Source organism: Pituophis catenifer, unplaced genomic scaffold (assembly GCF_029215685.1).
Source record: "Pituophis catenifer annectens isolate HBS135680 unplaced genomic scaffold, rPitCat1.0.hap2 SCAF_8, whole genome shotgun sequence".
Lineage (NCBI taxonomy): Eukaryota > Metazoa > Chordata > Lepidosauria > Squamata > Colubridae > Pituophis > Pituophis catenifer.
In genome coordinates this window covers 65,773,841-65,789,424 of record NW_027256888.1, presented here as the reverse complement: position 1 = coordinate 65,789,424, position 15,584 = coordinate 65,773,841, and the positions used below count along the sequence as shown (strand labels likewise).

At 36.5% G+C, this 15,584-nt stretch overlaps 1 protein-coding gene across 1 annotated transcript in view; it reads right to left on the bottom strand.

Annotated features, from left to right (window-relative positions):
• Positions 1-15,584, bottom strand: part of UNC5C (unc-5 netrin receptor C) — a 364,758-nt gene that overhangs the window by 63,875 nt on the left and 285,299 nt on the right. The window contains exons 5-7 of the mRNA XM_070948266.1: positions 11,046-11,226; positions 5,677-5,844; positions 2,131-2,295 (exon numbers count right to left, since the gene is read on the bottom strand). Coding sequence (XP_070804367.1) covers positions 2,131-2,295; positions 5,677-5,844; positions 11,046-11,226 — 514 coding nt within the window. The remainder of the gene's footprint in view (positions 1-2,130; positions 2,296-5,676; positions 5,845-11,045; positions 11,227-15,584) is intronic.

The window sequence follows — 15,584 nt, the reverse complement described above, 5'->3', positions numbered from 1 at the left end:
ATCCTGTACCTGGGATAGTTTTTGAAGACCACTCTGAAGTTTCAGCTGATCCAAAACATGGTGGCAAGACATGCCAAAGTGTGTTCATCTACAACTTTTGGAACATGAGCTAGGTTCAATTCAGGATACTGGTTGCCATATACTGTATTAAGTTGTCCACGGTATGCAGCCTTATTATTTAAAGTATCACCTTTCTCCCATGGTTTTGCCTATCCTATAAGATCTGCTAGAGTTGGCATGCTTCAGGTCCCATATTTGGGCGACAGAGATGGCATGCTTCAGTATTTGCATTTTGAAACAGAATTCTCCCAGATAGCTGAACAGTTCTAACCCTAATTTCTTTCAGAATGACTCTTTCCCCAGACATTGGGCTAAGGAATGCTGTGAGCTCATTACATGGTGGTTTTCAAGTTACAAAATTTGTTTTTTTCTCCATTTTCTCTTGTCTTTAGTTTTGATTGTTATTGATTTTTATGTTTTTAATCTGCACCCTTCTTGGAGTTGCTCTAAGTGGCTAGCCTGCAAATATCATTAACGAGTAAAATAAATACAATTTTATTCAAGTACTTTCCAGGGAAGTACACAGAATTGCCAAATGCAACTGTATGCATGTTTTCAAATTCTATGTTTACCATTGTTGTTTCCTCAGTATTTTACTGTATGTAAAGACACAACTAATTAAGAAGAAAAAAACTTAACAAGATTATAATAACATAATCATATTTCTTTTAAAAAATCCATATGCACCTATATGTTTAAGCAGAAACTAACTCTTTTTCAATGAAATTTGGCATCCTTTCTATCTAAAGGATTGTTATCCTGTTTTCCATCACAAATTAATGTGTGAAATAGATATAATACTACTATACATTTCATAATTCTCAGATATTTTGGGATGTTGCTCTTGCTATCCCCTGTCCCCGGCTCCAAAAATCTAAGATAGATGGATAGATAGATAGATAGATAGATAGATAGATAGATAGATAGATAGATACTTGTTTCCCCGAAAATAAGACCCTGTCTTATATTTTTTGAATCCTGAAATAAGCGCTTGGCCTTATTGCCATGCACTCAAAAGCCAGATTGGGCTTATTATCAGGGGATGTCTTATTTTGGGGGAAACAGGGTAGATAGATAGATAAATAGATAGATAGATGATAGATGATAGATAGATAGATAGATAGATAGATAGATAGATAGATAGATAGATAATATAGATAGATGGATAGATAGATACTGTGTTTCCCCGAAAATAAGACCCTGTCTTATATTTTTTGAACCCTGAAATAAGCGCTTGGCCTTATTGCCATGCACTCAAAAGCCCGATTGGGCTTATTATCAGGGGATGTCTTATTTTGGGGGAAACAGGGTAGCTAGCTAGACAGACAGACAGACAGACAGACAGACAGAGATATATAAAATATACGCTGAAGAATAAGGGTGCTAAACATGTGCAATTCATCTTCAGAATGAAACTGCATTTACTATTGAACAGATTTGCAATAGGATTGCGGTATCAGAAAGGTTTATGTTTTCCTTCATTTTTAAAATATGGAAGAGAGCAATGAGAAAAATGATAATACGGACTTATGAATGAACACATGCAAAGCCACAGAGCCACCTATTCACAATACAGCTAGTACTTTTTTTGTCAGGTGCCAACTACAGTCAAGAACAACAAGATAAAGAGGATATTTTGCTTCTCATAAAAACATCTTTCCTAGCTTAAATGCCAGGCTGAGTAAATCAATAGATGGAGGGCTTTAGATGTCACGACCCAACACGAACGATTAACTGTACTAATTCTGTTGGAATTTTGAGGGACATCTGAAGGTCAATTCCTTCCATACTCAAACTAGCAGGAAGCTATAATCCAAACACACCGAAAAAGGGATTTGAAGAGCACAGGACATGACTTGTTTCTGCCAAGCTATGCCAAACCTTTTAAAGGTGAGTTTGTTCCTCTGCAATGGAGAATTTCGTTTAAATTAATTCCAGTACAGAGTTACATGAATTCTTTCTTTCTTTCTTCAAATATCAAGAGAGGGCTAGAGCCCTAAACTGTTTCACTCTGTCTGTCCATCCCAAATGGCAATGTCAACAAAGCAGCATTAGGGTACTTCCACTTACTCTGCATACACAGCCCATCTGTGCAGTTCTTGGACTGCAAGACAAGGCCCTCACAGTCTCTGCCGCCGTTCCTGGGTGCTGGTGCGGTGCAGCCCCTCCTGCGCCAGTGGGTACATTCTGTTCCACAGGTAGACCATTTACTCCATGCTGTCCACCTCCCATCCACTGTCATAAGAAAATGGAAAAATGTAAAGGCAAAATATAAGGACAAAATGAGGTGGGAGTGGAAGAAATAGAAAATACCCAGATTAAAAAAAAAAATATTTTACATGAGACTCTATAAGGAGTCTGCTTACTGAAAATACAGATAATAAAAGTGCCATTCTTCTTTCCTTTCCTTTCCTTTCCTTTCCTTTCCTTTCCTTTCCTTTCCTTTCCTTTCCTTTCCTTTCCTTTCCTTTCCTTTCCCCTTCCCTTCCTTTCCTTATTTCCTCTCCTCTCCTCTCCTCTCCTCTCCTCTCCTCTCCTCTCCTCTCCTCTCCTCTCCTCTCCTCTGCCCTTCTTCTTAGCCAAAGTGATAAATTTCAACTCAAATCTGCTCAGATCGTTTGTATATAAGTAGCAGCTTCATTTATTGGAATGCAATGTTGAAATCCTAGGATAAAATCTGCCTATAGAGTCTATGTCAGATGAAATCTTTTTTAGCCTACTGCCAATCACAGAACTGCAGAAAAACCATAAGAATTACCTAGTTCAACTCTTTGCAATATGCTGTAAAACCAATCAACCATCCACCAGAGGAAGCTATAGAGCTTTTGTTTTAAAACCCTTCAGAAATACAGAACTATACTGATCCAAATTTCTGTTTTTGGTTCTGGTGCACTTACTGAAAGAAGCATGAGTGAAAGATGTTCAGTTTTTGATATGTTTTCTCCTTAAATCATTCCTCTAGCATGCAGTAGAAGCAGAGATACAGTAAATCGAAGAACTGATGCTGTCATTAGAAATGGTGCCACTAGGAGATCATATGATTTACTAGGAGATCATATGATTTACTAAGCCAAACTGTATACATCAGTGTTTCTCAACCTCAGGAATATTAAGACACATGGACTTCAACTGGCTGCCTGGGGAATTCTGGGAGTTGAAGTCAACATATTGCTGAGGTTGAGAAAACACGGCTTACGTAATAACAATCAATAAATTGCCATGCAAATGTTTTAGTTCACTAAACGTGAGTAGGGATGGAAATTCTGATTCACCTATTTTCTTCAGTGACATCAGGAAATGCTGTAAGTAAGCAAAGAAATGTCCTATTGTGTCAGTAAAGATTCGAAGATTTTTGTAATTCTACCTACTACACATGAAGAAATCATGATAGGACGTCTGCAGTTTAATATTGTGTTCTAATCAAAATACTGCATTAAATCATACCAATGATGGGATATTATTTCTTAAAATTTCTTAAAATAAATATATTAAATATATTTAAGATATATAAAGAATTATATATCTCCATTCTTGGTCAGCAATAGGCATACCTTATTGCAGAAGCAATATTCCTTCCCATGTTCAAATCTATGTATCAACTTTCTAGGGGTTTCCTTTAGCAAAATCAAGGATAATCCTGCAAGTATGATGGTCAAAAAGAAATGATATTACCAGAGTAATAGAAAGCTATGAGTCCAACATACTGCAGTATGACCTATGCAGAATTCATACTTGAAAAGGAGTTTATTTCAGATTTTAACAGAGTATTTTGTTTCACTGATCATATGGAGATGGAGATTCTAACAAAAATATTAACAGGTTTCACAAAGTAAAAAATGCTGTCAGTTTGTTGAAACCCTACTTTGATTTTAAACTTATTGATTTATTCTCCATTGCCTAATCTGTGCAGGAAAAAAAAACACTGACTATCTCAGCAACTCTAGTTGATTTTTGTCACCAAATAGCACCCTTTCCCTATAATGCATGTTAATGTCTCTGTCAGACCTGGAAGCCATCTTTTACGTTTGGGCCTTCAGGCCTGCCACATCTTCTTCTGTGGGAAAATGGGAGGGGGGATTGCATAGAATGTAGATGATAGGAAGTCAAAATAACATTCCTTTCTCAGAGAGTCAAGGAAGTAATGCACTGGCACCTGGAGTTGGATGTCTTCAGTTTGGACGGTGGATGATTGGACCATGAGATGGACATGAGGGTGTTGGTCAGGGACTTGAACTTTCACTTGGGTGGGGAATTATATAAATATAATGTTTAATATCTATCTATCTATCTATCTATCTATCTATCTATCTATCTATCTATCTATCATCTATCTATCTAAAAAGCACTTTGAATTCTATGCAGTAAAAGCTATAAATTCTTTGTTCATTTGGTATATTATAAAAACTTAAAATAGATAACTTCCCTACATCCCAGCATGGTGTTTTGGTGTGACATTGGGCTAGGGAGGTGCTATCCAGCCACCTATTTCTCCTCTGATCTGATACAGATACCTAAAATAAATATATGCTTACTGAATTTCTATTAACCATATTGATTTCCCAAAATATTCCCTACTAAAATAATAGATTCAGACAGAATTCAACAGATCCGCAACAAATTCTTACAGATAATAGACACAAATTTTGAAGTTGCTTGCATTGTTATGTGCTTTTGTCCTTTAAAATCTATATTTTATCCCTTACTTCGATGTAATGTTGTATTGTTGAGAAGCATGCAGTAAAATGGAACCTTGAATTTGTAATGTTTCAAGGGAAAGTTTAATTGATGTCAAGTGCAATAGAAAGATAGGGAGGGGGAATGAAATAGGTTTTCTTTCAGTCATTATATTAATACTATTTAGAACACTATTGCCGAATAGATAAAGGAACGTAGTTGATGATAGAGGAAATGTTTTGTTGGTTTAAAGGGCAAATCAGGTTTTGAGCTGGACAAATCAGGCATGAGCTTTATTTGAACTTTTTGTCCTTGGAAGGAACTAAAATAATTTTCTAATCCATCTAAAATGAATAGGATAGATTTTACCCATCTTAGTGAATAAGATGGCAGGCAAAAACATTCTGAAACATATTCTTAAGAGACTGCATGGTTTTTGTTTTTAATGTGAAAATTGTGTTATTTTACACAATGATAATAACATGATAATTTTATGTATGTATTTGTTCATGTATTCATTACATTTATATGCCAACCGTCTTCATAGTGACTAGGCAGTTTACAATAAATACAATAATCCATCTCCTTCAGATAATATTTTTACTTTTAGTAAAAAAATAATCTTATCTTTGCCTTAATAAATGTAAGTGTGTTAATACATAAAATCATTTAAATGCAGAGTTTTTAACAGATCCAAGGCTTAGGGTCCCAAGGGTCTAAATCTTAACTCATTATGTAAGTGTTCAGAATAACAACTGCAATGAGAGGCAAACATTGCATAATAATTGTGCTAATTATTCATCTTATTTGTATCTGAATGGCATAATAGAGTTCACTTTAAAATTAAAAGTAAGGAGTTATCATTTTCATCCCCCACTACCACAAATGAAAAGAAAACAAGACTTATTCTAGATAATATCGCATCGTAGTGATACAACGTACCTGGACATAATGTGGTACAAGCTATTTTCTGCAAATTTTGGCCTTCACAGAAGGTTCCGCCATTGAGTGGTGCTGGATTGGTACATGTTCTTGTACGCTTCTGAAAGCCTTTTCCGCAACGGCTGTTACATACTGACCACTCTGTCCAAGTTGACCATCCGCCATTGACTGAGAAGTAAGAAAGGTAGGAAAATGACTTAAATGAAGGACTGACAATTTATGAAGCCTATAGGTTTCCAAGCTTCTATGAATTAAACATTTTTTTGTGTGTGAAAAAGGGAAGATTATATATTTCTTTTATGCTTGCTTGGATTTCAAAAGTGGATAATAAAAGAAACAGTAATATCCAGTGATGAAATTCAATTTTTTTTTACTATCGGTTCTATGGGCGTGTTTTGGTGGGCGTGGCAGGGGAAGGATACTGCCAAATCTCCATTCCCACCCCACTCCAGGGGAAGGATACTGCAAAATCCCCATTCCCTCCCCACTCCTGGGGGAAGGGTATTGCAAAATCTCCATTACCACCCCACTCCAGGGGAAGAATACTGCAAAATCCCCATTCCCTCCCCACTCCTGGAAGAACAATATTGAAAAATCTCCATTCCCACCCCACTCCAGGGGAAGGATACTGCAAAATCCCCATTCCCTCCCCACTCCTGGGGGAAGGGTATTGCAAAATCTCCATTACCACCCCACTCCAGGGGAAGAATACTGCAAAATCCCCATTCCCTCCCCACTCCTGGAAGAACAATATTGAAAAATCTCCATTCCCACCCCACTCCAGGGGAAAGATACTACAAAATCCCCATTCCCTCCCTACTCTGGGGCCAACCAGAGGTAGTATTTGTCGGTTCTCTGAACTGCTCAAAATTTCCGCTACCGGTTCTCCAGAACCTGCTGGATTTCACCCCTGGTAATATCACAACAAAGGTACTCTCTCCGCCCTTAATGTATAACCAAATGCGATTAAAATCTGGACAAAACTAGTTTCTGCATGTTGAAAATTCAGGAATCTTTGGCTCTCTTAGGAAAGAGATGCCTCTTAGAAAAGCCTGCCCTATTTGGATAATCAGACAGAGCCTGCACAGGATATCCACCTGCTAAGAGGTGCAATAAGTGGTGTCCTGAGTATCTGTGTGTCCTGAGTTCTCCTCTTATGGAAGGCTTATTCTTCAAGTTTTGTGGAAAGTTGTACAGATTGGCTTTTGCAAAAGTCTTTCAAGATCGAATCCAGAAACATCAGTACAAAATTTAGTTTACTGATGTACTGTTTTCTATATTATTGCAGACATACATACAAACATAAATACACACACACACACACACACACACACATAAATACAAACATACACATTGCCTATAATCAAATTGGATAGAGGCGGTATACACATTTCATAAGGGTTCTTCTTTATACCCATTAGTGTAGAGTTGTCTTTCTAATAAGTTATCTGAAAAAAAGAGTAGGAGGGGATACTTTATTTAAATAAACTATCCCCAAGGTAAAAAAATAATAATAGTATTTTTAAATGGGTTTAAGAGAAATGGAAAGCCAATGTAGTTGGTTCAAATGATATAGCTAATGATGAGTTTCTGGAATGCTGGCAAGACAATACTGTGATCAATAATTCCTGTACTAGCTGAAGTCTTCAAATATTCTTCAGGGAGAGCTTCACCTGGGGCATATTACAACTATCTGAAAGATTGTTATGAAAATAAGGCTCATGATGATAGATCAACTTTCTCCTGGAGCCGCATGTGGCTCTTTCACCCCTCTGCTGAGGCTCCCTGTCACACAAAATATGCATCACAACTGCCAATGTGCGACACCCGCCAGCATGCAATTTATTGAGCTTTTCGACCCCCGGTAGGCCAATCATGGATAAATCCAAGAAAAGAAGTTTCAGAAGAAAACAGAACGTTTAATTCAACTACATATGCTAGTTTTGTGGAAATAGTCAGGCACGGGAAGGTTTTGTGGCTCCCAGTGTTTTCTTTTCTGTGGGAAATGGGTCCAAATGGCTCTTTGAGTGTTTAAGGTTGCAGACTCCTGTCCTGGATGGATAAACTGATATACAATTTGCCTGTATTGCCTACTCTCACTATACAATTTCAGGGCTTCTGTATAGGTTGAAGTAAAATAAATACATATTTTAATGAGAACCATCTAAAAAATTTGGATGACCTCCACACCAACTAAATAATATACTAGCACTAACTTTAATAATAGAGAACCAAAAATATAAACTCCCAAGGAACCAGGCCCTGCTATATAAATCAAATCTTATTTATCATAAGTAATCAAGTGAGCTTAGGAAAAGGAAGCGCAGGTTCGTGGGAATTTCTCCAGCATGGAGCACATCAAGAGGGGTATTGCTTGGGCAATTGGCAAGCTATGGGCACTGGTGTTGCTTCATTCACTTTTCTTGACATGCCACTGGCCAATTCAGAGTATATGTCATTCTCAAAACAAATATTAAAAATTATTGCATATTAACAGATGATTTCAAGTCTAACGAAAAGATACATATAACCAATAAGAGCCTTTCCTTACTTCCCAAGTGAGATATTCTTTCACTCAGATAGTCACTTCATAATGGCCATTAAGACTGTTCAATTTCCACTAATATACTCCGTAGGAAGGCCAGTAATAGAATCCCCTTTTTCTACTAAACTTTTTAAAGTTTCAGGGTATTCTTACACCAAGAAGGTATACACCAGGGGTGAAATGCTCCTGGTTTGGACCAGATCGCCAATCCAGTAGCGATAGGGGCAGGTGGTTCTAACTTCTTAAATATTTAAGAAGTTCTTAACTTCTTAAATATTTAGAAACTAAAGAGTGTATGGTGTGTGTCAAAAGAGAGTTACCTAGTCAATTTTCTGTTTCATAGATTAATCTGGAATAATCTCTAAAACTTTATGAATTCTCCTGGATCAATTACTATTTGATGATATTCCACTTTATACGGTAGATGGAATCTTCTTTAAATGAAATTCAATGTTTCACTTTTTGTGGCAGTAACCCATTAAATTCTACTCATTAAACCAGTTTCACAGGTTTACATTTTAGAAAATAATATCTACAATTTATCTGTGCAAGGATTACAGCTTCACAAATCTATTACCCCCTGCATTTCCTAGAATTTCCCTTCTGCATTTTTACATCCAGGCCAATTCCTCAGCTAAATGCACTGCAATTAATATGGTTATCCAACTGATTTAGGTTCTTTCAGCAGAGTGTTTTATTTCCATCTCAGGTGATATATGCAATAATATAATTCATACATTTTGCACCAACTTAATGACTAAAAATATATATATAGAAAAAAATGTGATGTTATTACAGAACGGATCTGATGAAGCTTTTACTCTGAAATTTAAAATGTCAAATATATTATTTTTTTAAAAAAAGATGCATAGTTTAGGAAAACAGCTTTATGTATCAAGCATTTCTCTAAAAGATTAAAAGACTTTGAGGCTCTTGAGATGACTCTTTATCAGTTGTGGGATTCAAATATTTTTACAACTAGTTCTGTGGGCATGGCTTGGTGGGCATGGCATGGTTTGGTGGGCGTGGCTTGGTAGGTGGCAGTGGAAGGATACTGTAAAATCTCCATTCCCTCCCCACTCCAGGGGAAGCTTACTGCAAAATCCCCATTTCCTCCAGATCAGCTGGAACTTGGGAGACAGAGAATAGATGGGGGCAGGGCCAGTCAGAGGTGGTATTTACCAGTTCTCCGAACTACTCAAAATTTCTGCTACTGGTTCTCCAGAACTGGTCAGAACCTGCTGAATACCACTCTTTATCATCGTTGATAGTGGGGAAGAATACTACTGCTGCTCTTGCTTTCTACACTTTCATCATTTGGAAGGATTCCCTGGCTATCTACCTACCCTGTTCAAGGTTGAAAAAAAAAGAGATTATAAATTATAAATTAACAAATAGAAATGAGGCCAGAAACTTTCTTAATGGGAATAATTACCGGGTCATTTGAAAAAGAAATAATATACTTAATTATTCACATAATTACAGCAGCACAAATAATTTTCACCCAAAACTGGAAAAACAATGACATACCACCAGAAGACAAGGTGATTAGAAAAATTATGGAGTGTGTGGAAATGGATAAGCTCACAAAGGAGATACAAGAAAAAGATGAAACAGAATACTACTTAGTCTGGGAGAAATGGTATAAATGGTTGGAGGAGAAAGGGGGAAAAAAAAGGGAGGGGAAAAAAGAAAATTAAACAATGGTTAAATTAGGTGGCGGAATATGGAAACAAATGTGGAAAGGAAACTAGGTACCTGTTTATATTAAATGTAAATAAAATATTTAGGTTAAGAAAATATATTATATATGATATACTAGAAATATATGTATAAAAGATATATTAAGATAAGAAAGAGAAAATGTATAAATATGGATTACTGATGCGAAGATGTTGAAAAGAAGAAGATGTTTTTGTTTGTTTGTTTTTTGTTTGCTTTTTAAAAACTGTTTAATAAAAATTATTTTTTTAAAAATGGGAGAAATTCTTTCTTTATAGGGATTTAATTGAAGCTAGGAAACTAATAGTTACAGACTGCTGGAAAAATACTTGATCACTGAAAGATGGAAGACATAGACTTCCTACATACCCATTCTTGTAAAAAAATAAGTGCAAGTACCCAATGATGAAATTCTGTTCTCCTTTGAAAGAAATATTGAAAGCCTATTCTTTATCACGAAATTGAATGAAAAGTGATGGAAAACGCAGGAATAATCATTCTTTATGACACTTCAACAGATTGAGAACTTTGGATGTTCTTTGTGGATGGAGAAAATGAGAATAAGTGCAATCAGGCAACAGTTATTTATCTCCTTTTTCCTACCTCCATCTCTCTCTTGTTTTCCTTGCTCTGCCTACAACTCAACAGGAAGAATGCCAAACTGATCTCAAAGGCTAAGTATAATATATGTTCTGGTTCTAATTGCAGGCAGATTGAAAACTGTAAGGCTCTATTATTCAAGCTGCCTTGGTTTTAAGCTTTTGATAAACACAGTGAAATTTGAAAGCATGGACAGGGGAAGTTGGGCTAACATTCCAGTAAAACGAGGGGAACAAAACTCATAAGTCTGTAGAGTTTTTTCCTGCCTCAGACCAACTTGTTTTAATTAACTACAAAAAGAAGGACATTCTACTTTCATTATAAATTGCCTATATATTGTTTCTAGGCTGCAACTAAATATACAGAGCAGAATAAAGTAGAATTCAACCCACTTTAGAAATCCATGGATTAAAATTTCTCATGCCTGCATGGATTCAATTTAGTTTATACATAGACTAAAATCTATAAATCACCCAAATATGTAACCTGGTAACTTTCTTACCATAGACGATGACAGCAGCAGTAGTGCTCTTCCTTTTTGCCACAATATTTTTGGCAACACAAGTATAATTGGCTGTATCAGAGAGACGTGCCTGCTTTATGATCAGATTATGGTCAATAGTGATATAAAAATTTCTATCTTCAACAGGATCTATCACCTCTTCGTTTTTCAGCCACTCAACCTGTTGAGAGATTCACAAATGTGATCAGATACAGCATTTTCATATGAAGCACTCCGGTGAACTATATTTTTAATTACATGTATGTATATTCTTTGACAGAATAATGTTTAACAGTAACAGAGTTGGAAGGGACTTTGGAGGTCTTCTAGTCCAACCCCCTGCCCAGGCAGGAAACCCTACACCATTTCAGACAAATGGTTATCCAATATCTTCTTAAAAATTTCCAGTGTTGGAGCATTCACAACTTCTGGAGGCAAGTTGTTCCACTTATTAATTGTTCTAACTGTCAGGAAATTTCTCCTTAGTTCTAAATTGCTTCTCTCCTTGATTAGTTTCCACCCATTGCTTCTTTTCTTTTCATGACCATGGGAATGCTACAAAAGTCGTAATTGTAAAAAATTGGTCATAAGTAACTGTTTTCATTGTTGTTGGAACTTTGAATAATCATTAAACAAATAGTTGCGGACATAGGTTAAACATATTTCACCAAAATATATTGGATACAGGAAAAATGTCCATTTGAAAAGACCTGTAAGGTGGTTGTACCTTTACATTTCTTTTTATTTCAGGGATCCTTTCCTGAATTCATCGTAACAACTATCAGTGGTCACTAGCCCTAGGGACATGAGGAGACCATGTATTGCAAAGGCAAATCTAGATTTCCTACCAAGAGCACTCAAACCTATTTTGAATTGTAATTATTTTTATCCTACTTTTCAATCGGGGCGTGGTGGCTCAGTGGTTAAAGATGCTGAGTTTGTCAGCTGGAGAGCTGAGAGCCCGGGTTTGAGACCCGAGTGCTGCAGGATGGGGTGAGCACCTACAACTTGCTTCAGCTCCTGCCCACCTAGCAGTTCGAAAGCATGCAAATGCAAATAGTTCAATACCACTTCAATGAGAAGGTACAGCATTCTGTGAGCCTCAGCATACAATCATGTTGGTCATATTTACCACAGAAATGTCTTCAGACAATGCTGGCTCCCTCAGCTAAGAAACAGAGATGAGCACTACCTCCTAGCGCCAGACACAACTGGACAGGGGAAACCTTTACCTTTTACTTTACCTTTCAGTAATGTTATTTGGAAACTGAACAATGAGTTTTTAAATTTAAAGAAAAACAGCATTCGGTGACCTCTTTATGCAAAGTGATTCTCTGCCCCTTCCAATTTTAAGAATGTTAACAACTACGGTTGTAGAGAACTCTGTGGAATCTATGTGGGTCACGATCTTTTGAAACAAATGATTTTTCATTAATAACTTAGTAGGAACATAGGTTAAACATATTTCACCAAAAATAATGCATCTTGTGTTGACTTAAAATAAGATACTGTTTGCCGTATGTATGTGGATCAATGTGACTCTGTATGACTTGCGTATATACAATCACACCCTGTTTTCATACAAATATTTGGTGTTTTCTTTTTTTTAAAGGCGTTTAGAAAGGCTGGAATGGTTAAAGACCTAAAAACATATTCCTCAAGCTATATAATATTCCATTCATTTCTATCATAAAGAAGCACTCCAGTCTCTTGGAGCTGCCTGAGGTAAGGTAGTCTACATAAATTGGCTGAACATTCAGTAGCTTATTTGCTTTTGAACTGAGCATGTTTTACAGCCTGGGATGGATCAAAGAAGTGCCTTCATGTCACTAGATCACTGGGATTTATGCCCAGCACTTTAATCAAATAATAATAATAAAAATCCTGCCCCTGGCCAACCCAATGGAATACAGAGAATTCTCAGAACAAAGAAAGACCTGATTTGTCCAGACAAACATGCCCTTTACTCTAAACAGTTTGAACACTTGCCCAAAGAGATGGAAAGCCAAGAATTTGATCCTCTATTTTTTAAAAAAAATCCCAGAAATGACTGCAATCAATCATTCATCTAAGCAGTTGGGCCTTCTTCTGGTTTTGTTAACATAAAGTTTGATTCTTTTCCTAGACGAATCATTGAATTTTTTTTAAATATCAATTTTATTAGTCTATAGTGTAGCATACAAAGAAAATACAAAAGTATTTCCTCTGCTTTTCTCTTCCCTTCCCCCCCCCCCATTATTTACTTTTGTATTTTCTTTGTATGCTACGAATCATTGAAATTATGCTTAATACAATCCATCCCATTTAAGATAGGAACATGAATATTCGTTTTATCACCTAAAATAAAACTTGGTTGCAAGTATGCAACTCTCTGTTCTCAGATCCACATATTAATGTTCATCAACTTAATATTCTGCAATATAGAATTACTAATGATTCTATGCACTGCATAAATGAATTATTTCTAGTGGAAACTACTGCATTTAAAATAGTGTGAAATTACATTTATTTTCTGTGATAAAATTCCACGCACAATCATGCATTAATGAATCTACCACCTTAGATTTTTCTTACTCTGAAATTGTAATTCATGACAAAATATTAGGCAAAGAATATTTCTTCATAGAAACAATAATCACAACTTGACAGAGTGATGGTATATCACATGGCAAGGATGGCATTCATCCTTATATTTTAAGATAGTCCTTTCTATGCTTCTGGGGGTTTTAAACAATTACACAATTTACACAATAGAACCAAAGGCAATGGTAGTATTCTTTATTGTACTCCTGCACTCATGTATTTTCCCTAATACCTTCCAGAATGTAATTCTCAAAATAACATGATTACATTTAGTCAGCTTTAATATAATCTAATATATATATTTTAGGCACTATCAGATCGTTCTTACTGAAACTAGATTCTACCGGAGTACAGCACTAAGATTCACTTTTCCAGTGTGTTTTGGATAATGTGGAAATATATCATAGCACCTACCTGCAACTCTATAAACCAAATGTTTTTTGTGGTCATAATTACCCAAAAAGGATACACCATTTGCAGAAGATAACAAGCTCACCCATGACATAATCATAGCCCTTTGTTCCTTGCCCTATTTTCGTACAGTACTCTAGCATCACACAGAGAACATGGACAATATGTACCGTGTTTCCCCGAAAATATGACCCTGTCTTATATTTTTTGAACCCTGAAATAAGCGCTTGGCCTTATTGCCATGCGCTCAAAAGCCCGATTGGACTTATTATCAGGGGATGTCTTATTTTGGGGGAAACAGGGTACAAAGATAGATAACAGTTCCATGTTTATTTCTTCACCAAGAGGTAATGGTAATACAGGCCACACAATCCCCATACCTTTTACCTTAAACTGTCTACCGTGGACCTTTCATGTTTCTTAAGAGATCCCTAAGGGGGCATGCATAAGAGCAACAGCGGGCCTACCGTCCCTGTCCTACTGTCCCCATTTATATGTAATCATTCTATGTGTTTATGGCTATGTTTTGCCTATTTATATCCTTTTATTTGTGCCAATTTTTTTCATGTGTCCGTGTCTATGTCTATACTGTTACTTGTTTCCTTGTACTTGTTGACAAAACAAACAAATAAACAAACAAACAAACAATAGATATACCCTGTGACAACACTAGGCAACCTTGACTAGACTAGAGGCAAGACCTGGCTAGCAGTTGGGGGTGGGATTACACTGTTGCTCTATGATGCCCAGGGAAAGGCACAACTGCTTGAAAGCGTTGCAGATAGATGCTATGTTTGTGTTTTCACATGTTCCGAATGTCTTTTCTGTAGACTGAAAATTGCACAGCTTTATTTATTGCACGAATGAAGACGAATATACGTTTCATTTATTTACTTCCATATACAAATGCCTGTTCAATGGCAGTCTGTGAAGCAAAATTTGTCTTAGTTTACTTCCTTAGGTTACAAAGAAAAATCTTACTGCATTTTATTATATTAGCTCCCATACAATCTGATGGAAAAGGAAAGAGAATTCTGATATAATTTGCATGAGAAAAATGTGATATCTTGCATTTCAGAGATGAAGTATGCAGTGGAAAGTATAAAAGTCCTATCTTTCATAGTATGTGTGTGGTCAGGGATGGGTTCTACTTATCTTTACTACCAGTTTGCAATGGGGCTGTGAGCTTCTGTGCATGCATAGATGCTTCCTGATGACGTCAGGGTCGGTGGGCAGAGTCTCCCACCGGTTTTACTACCAGTTCTTGCGAACTGGTCCTAACCAGGGGCAATCCATTACACTGGTGTGTGTGTGTGTGTATTTATACATACATATATATTTATACATTTTCTCTCTCTCTCTCTCTCTCTCTCTCTCTCTCTCTCTTTCTCTCTCTCTCTCTCTCTCCCTCCCTCCCTCCTTCCCTCTCTCTCTCATGTAACCATGTACCCAAGCAGCACAGAAATCATAGATGGCAAAGTGAATATTGAAAAAAATGTGCCTTGAATTTGTTTTGTAGAATCTAAGAATGGATAAAGTTGGGAA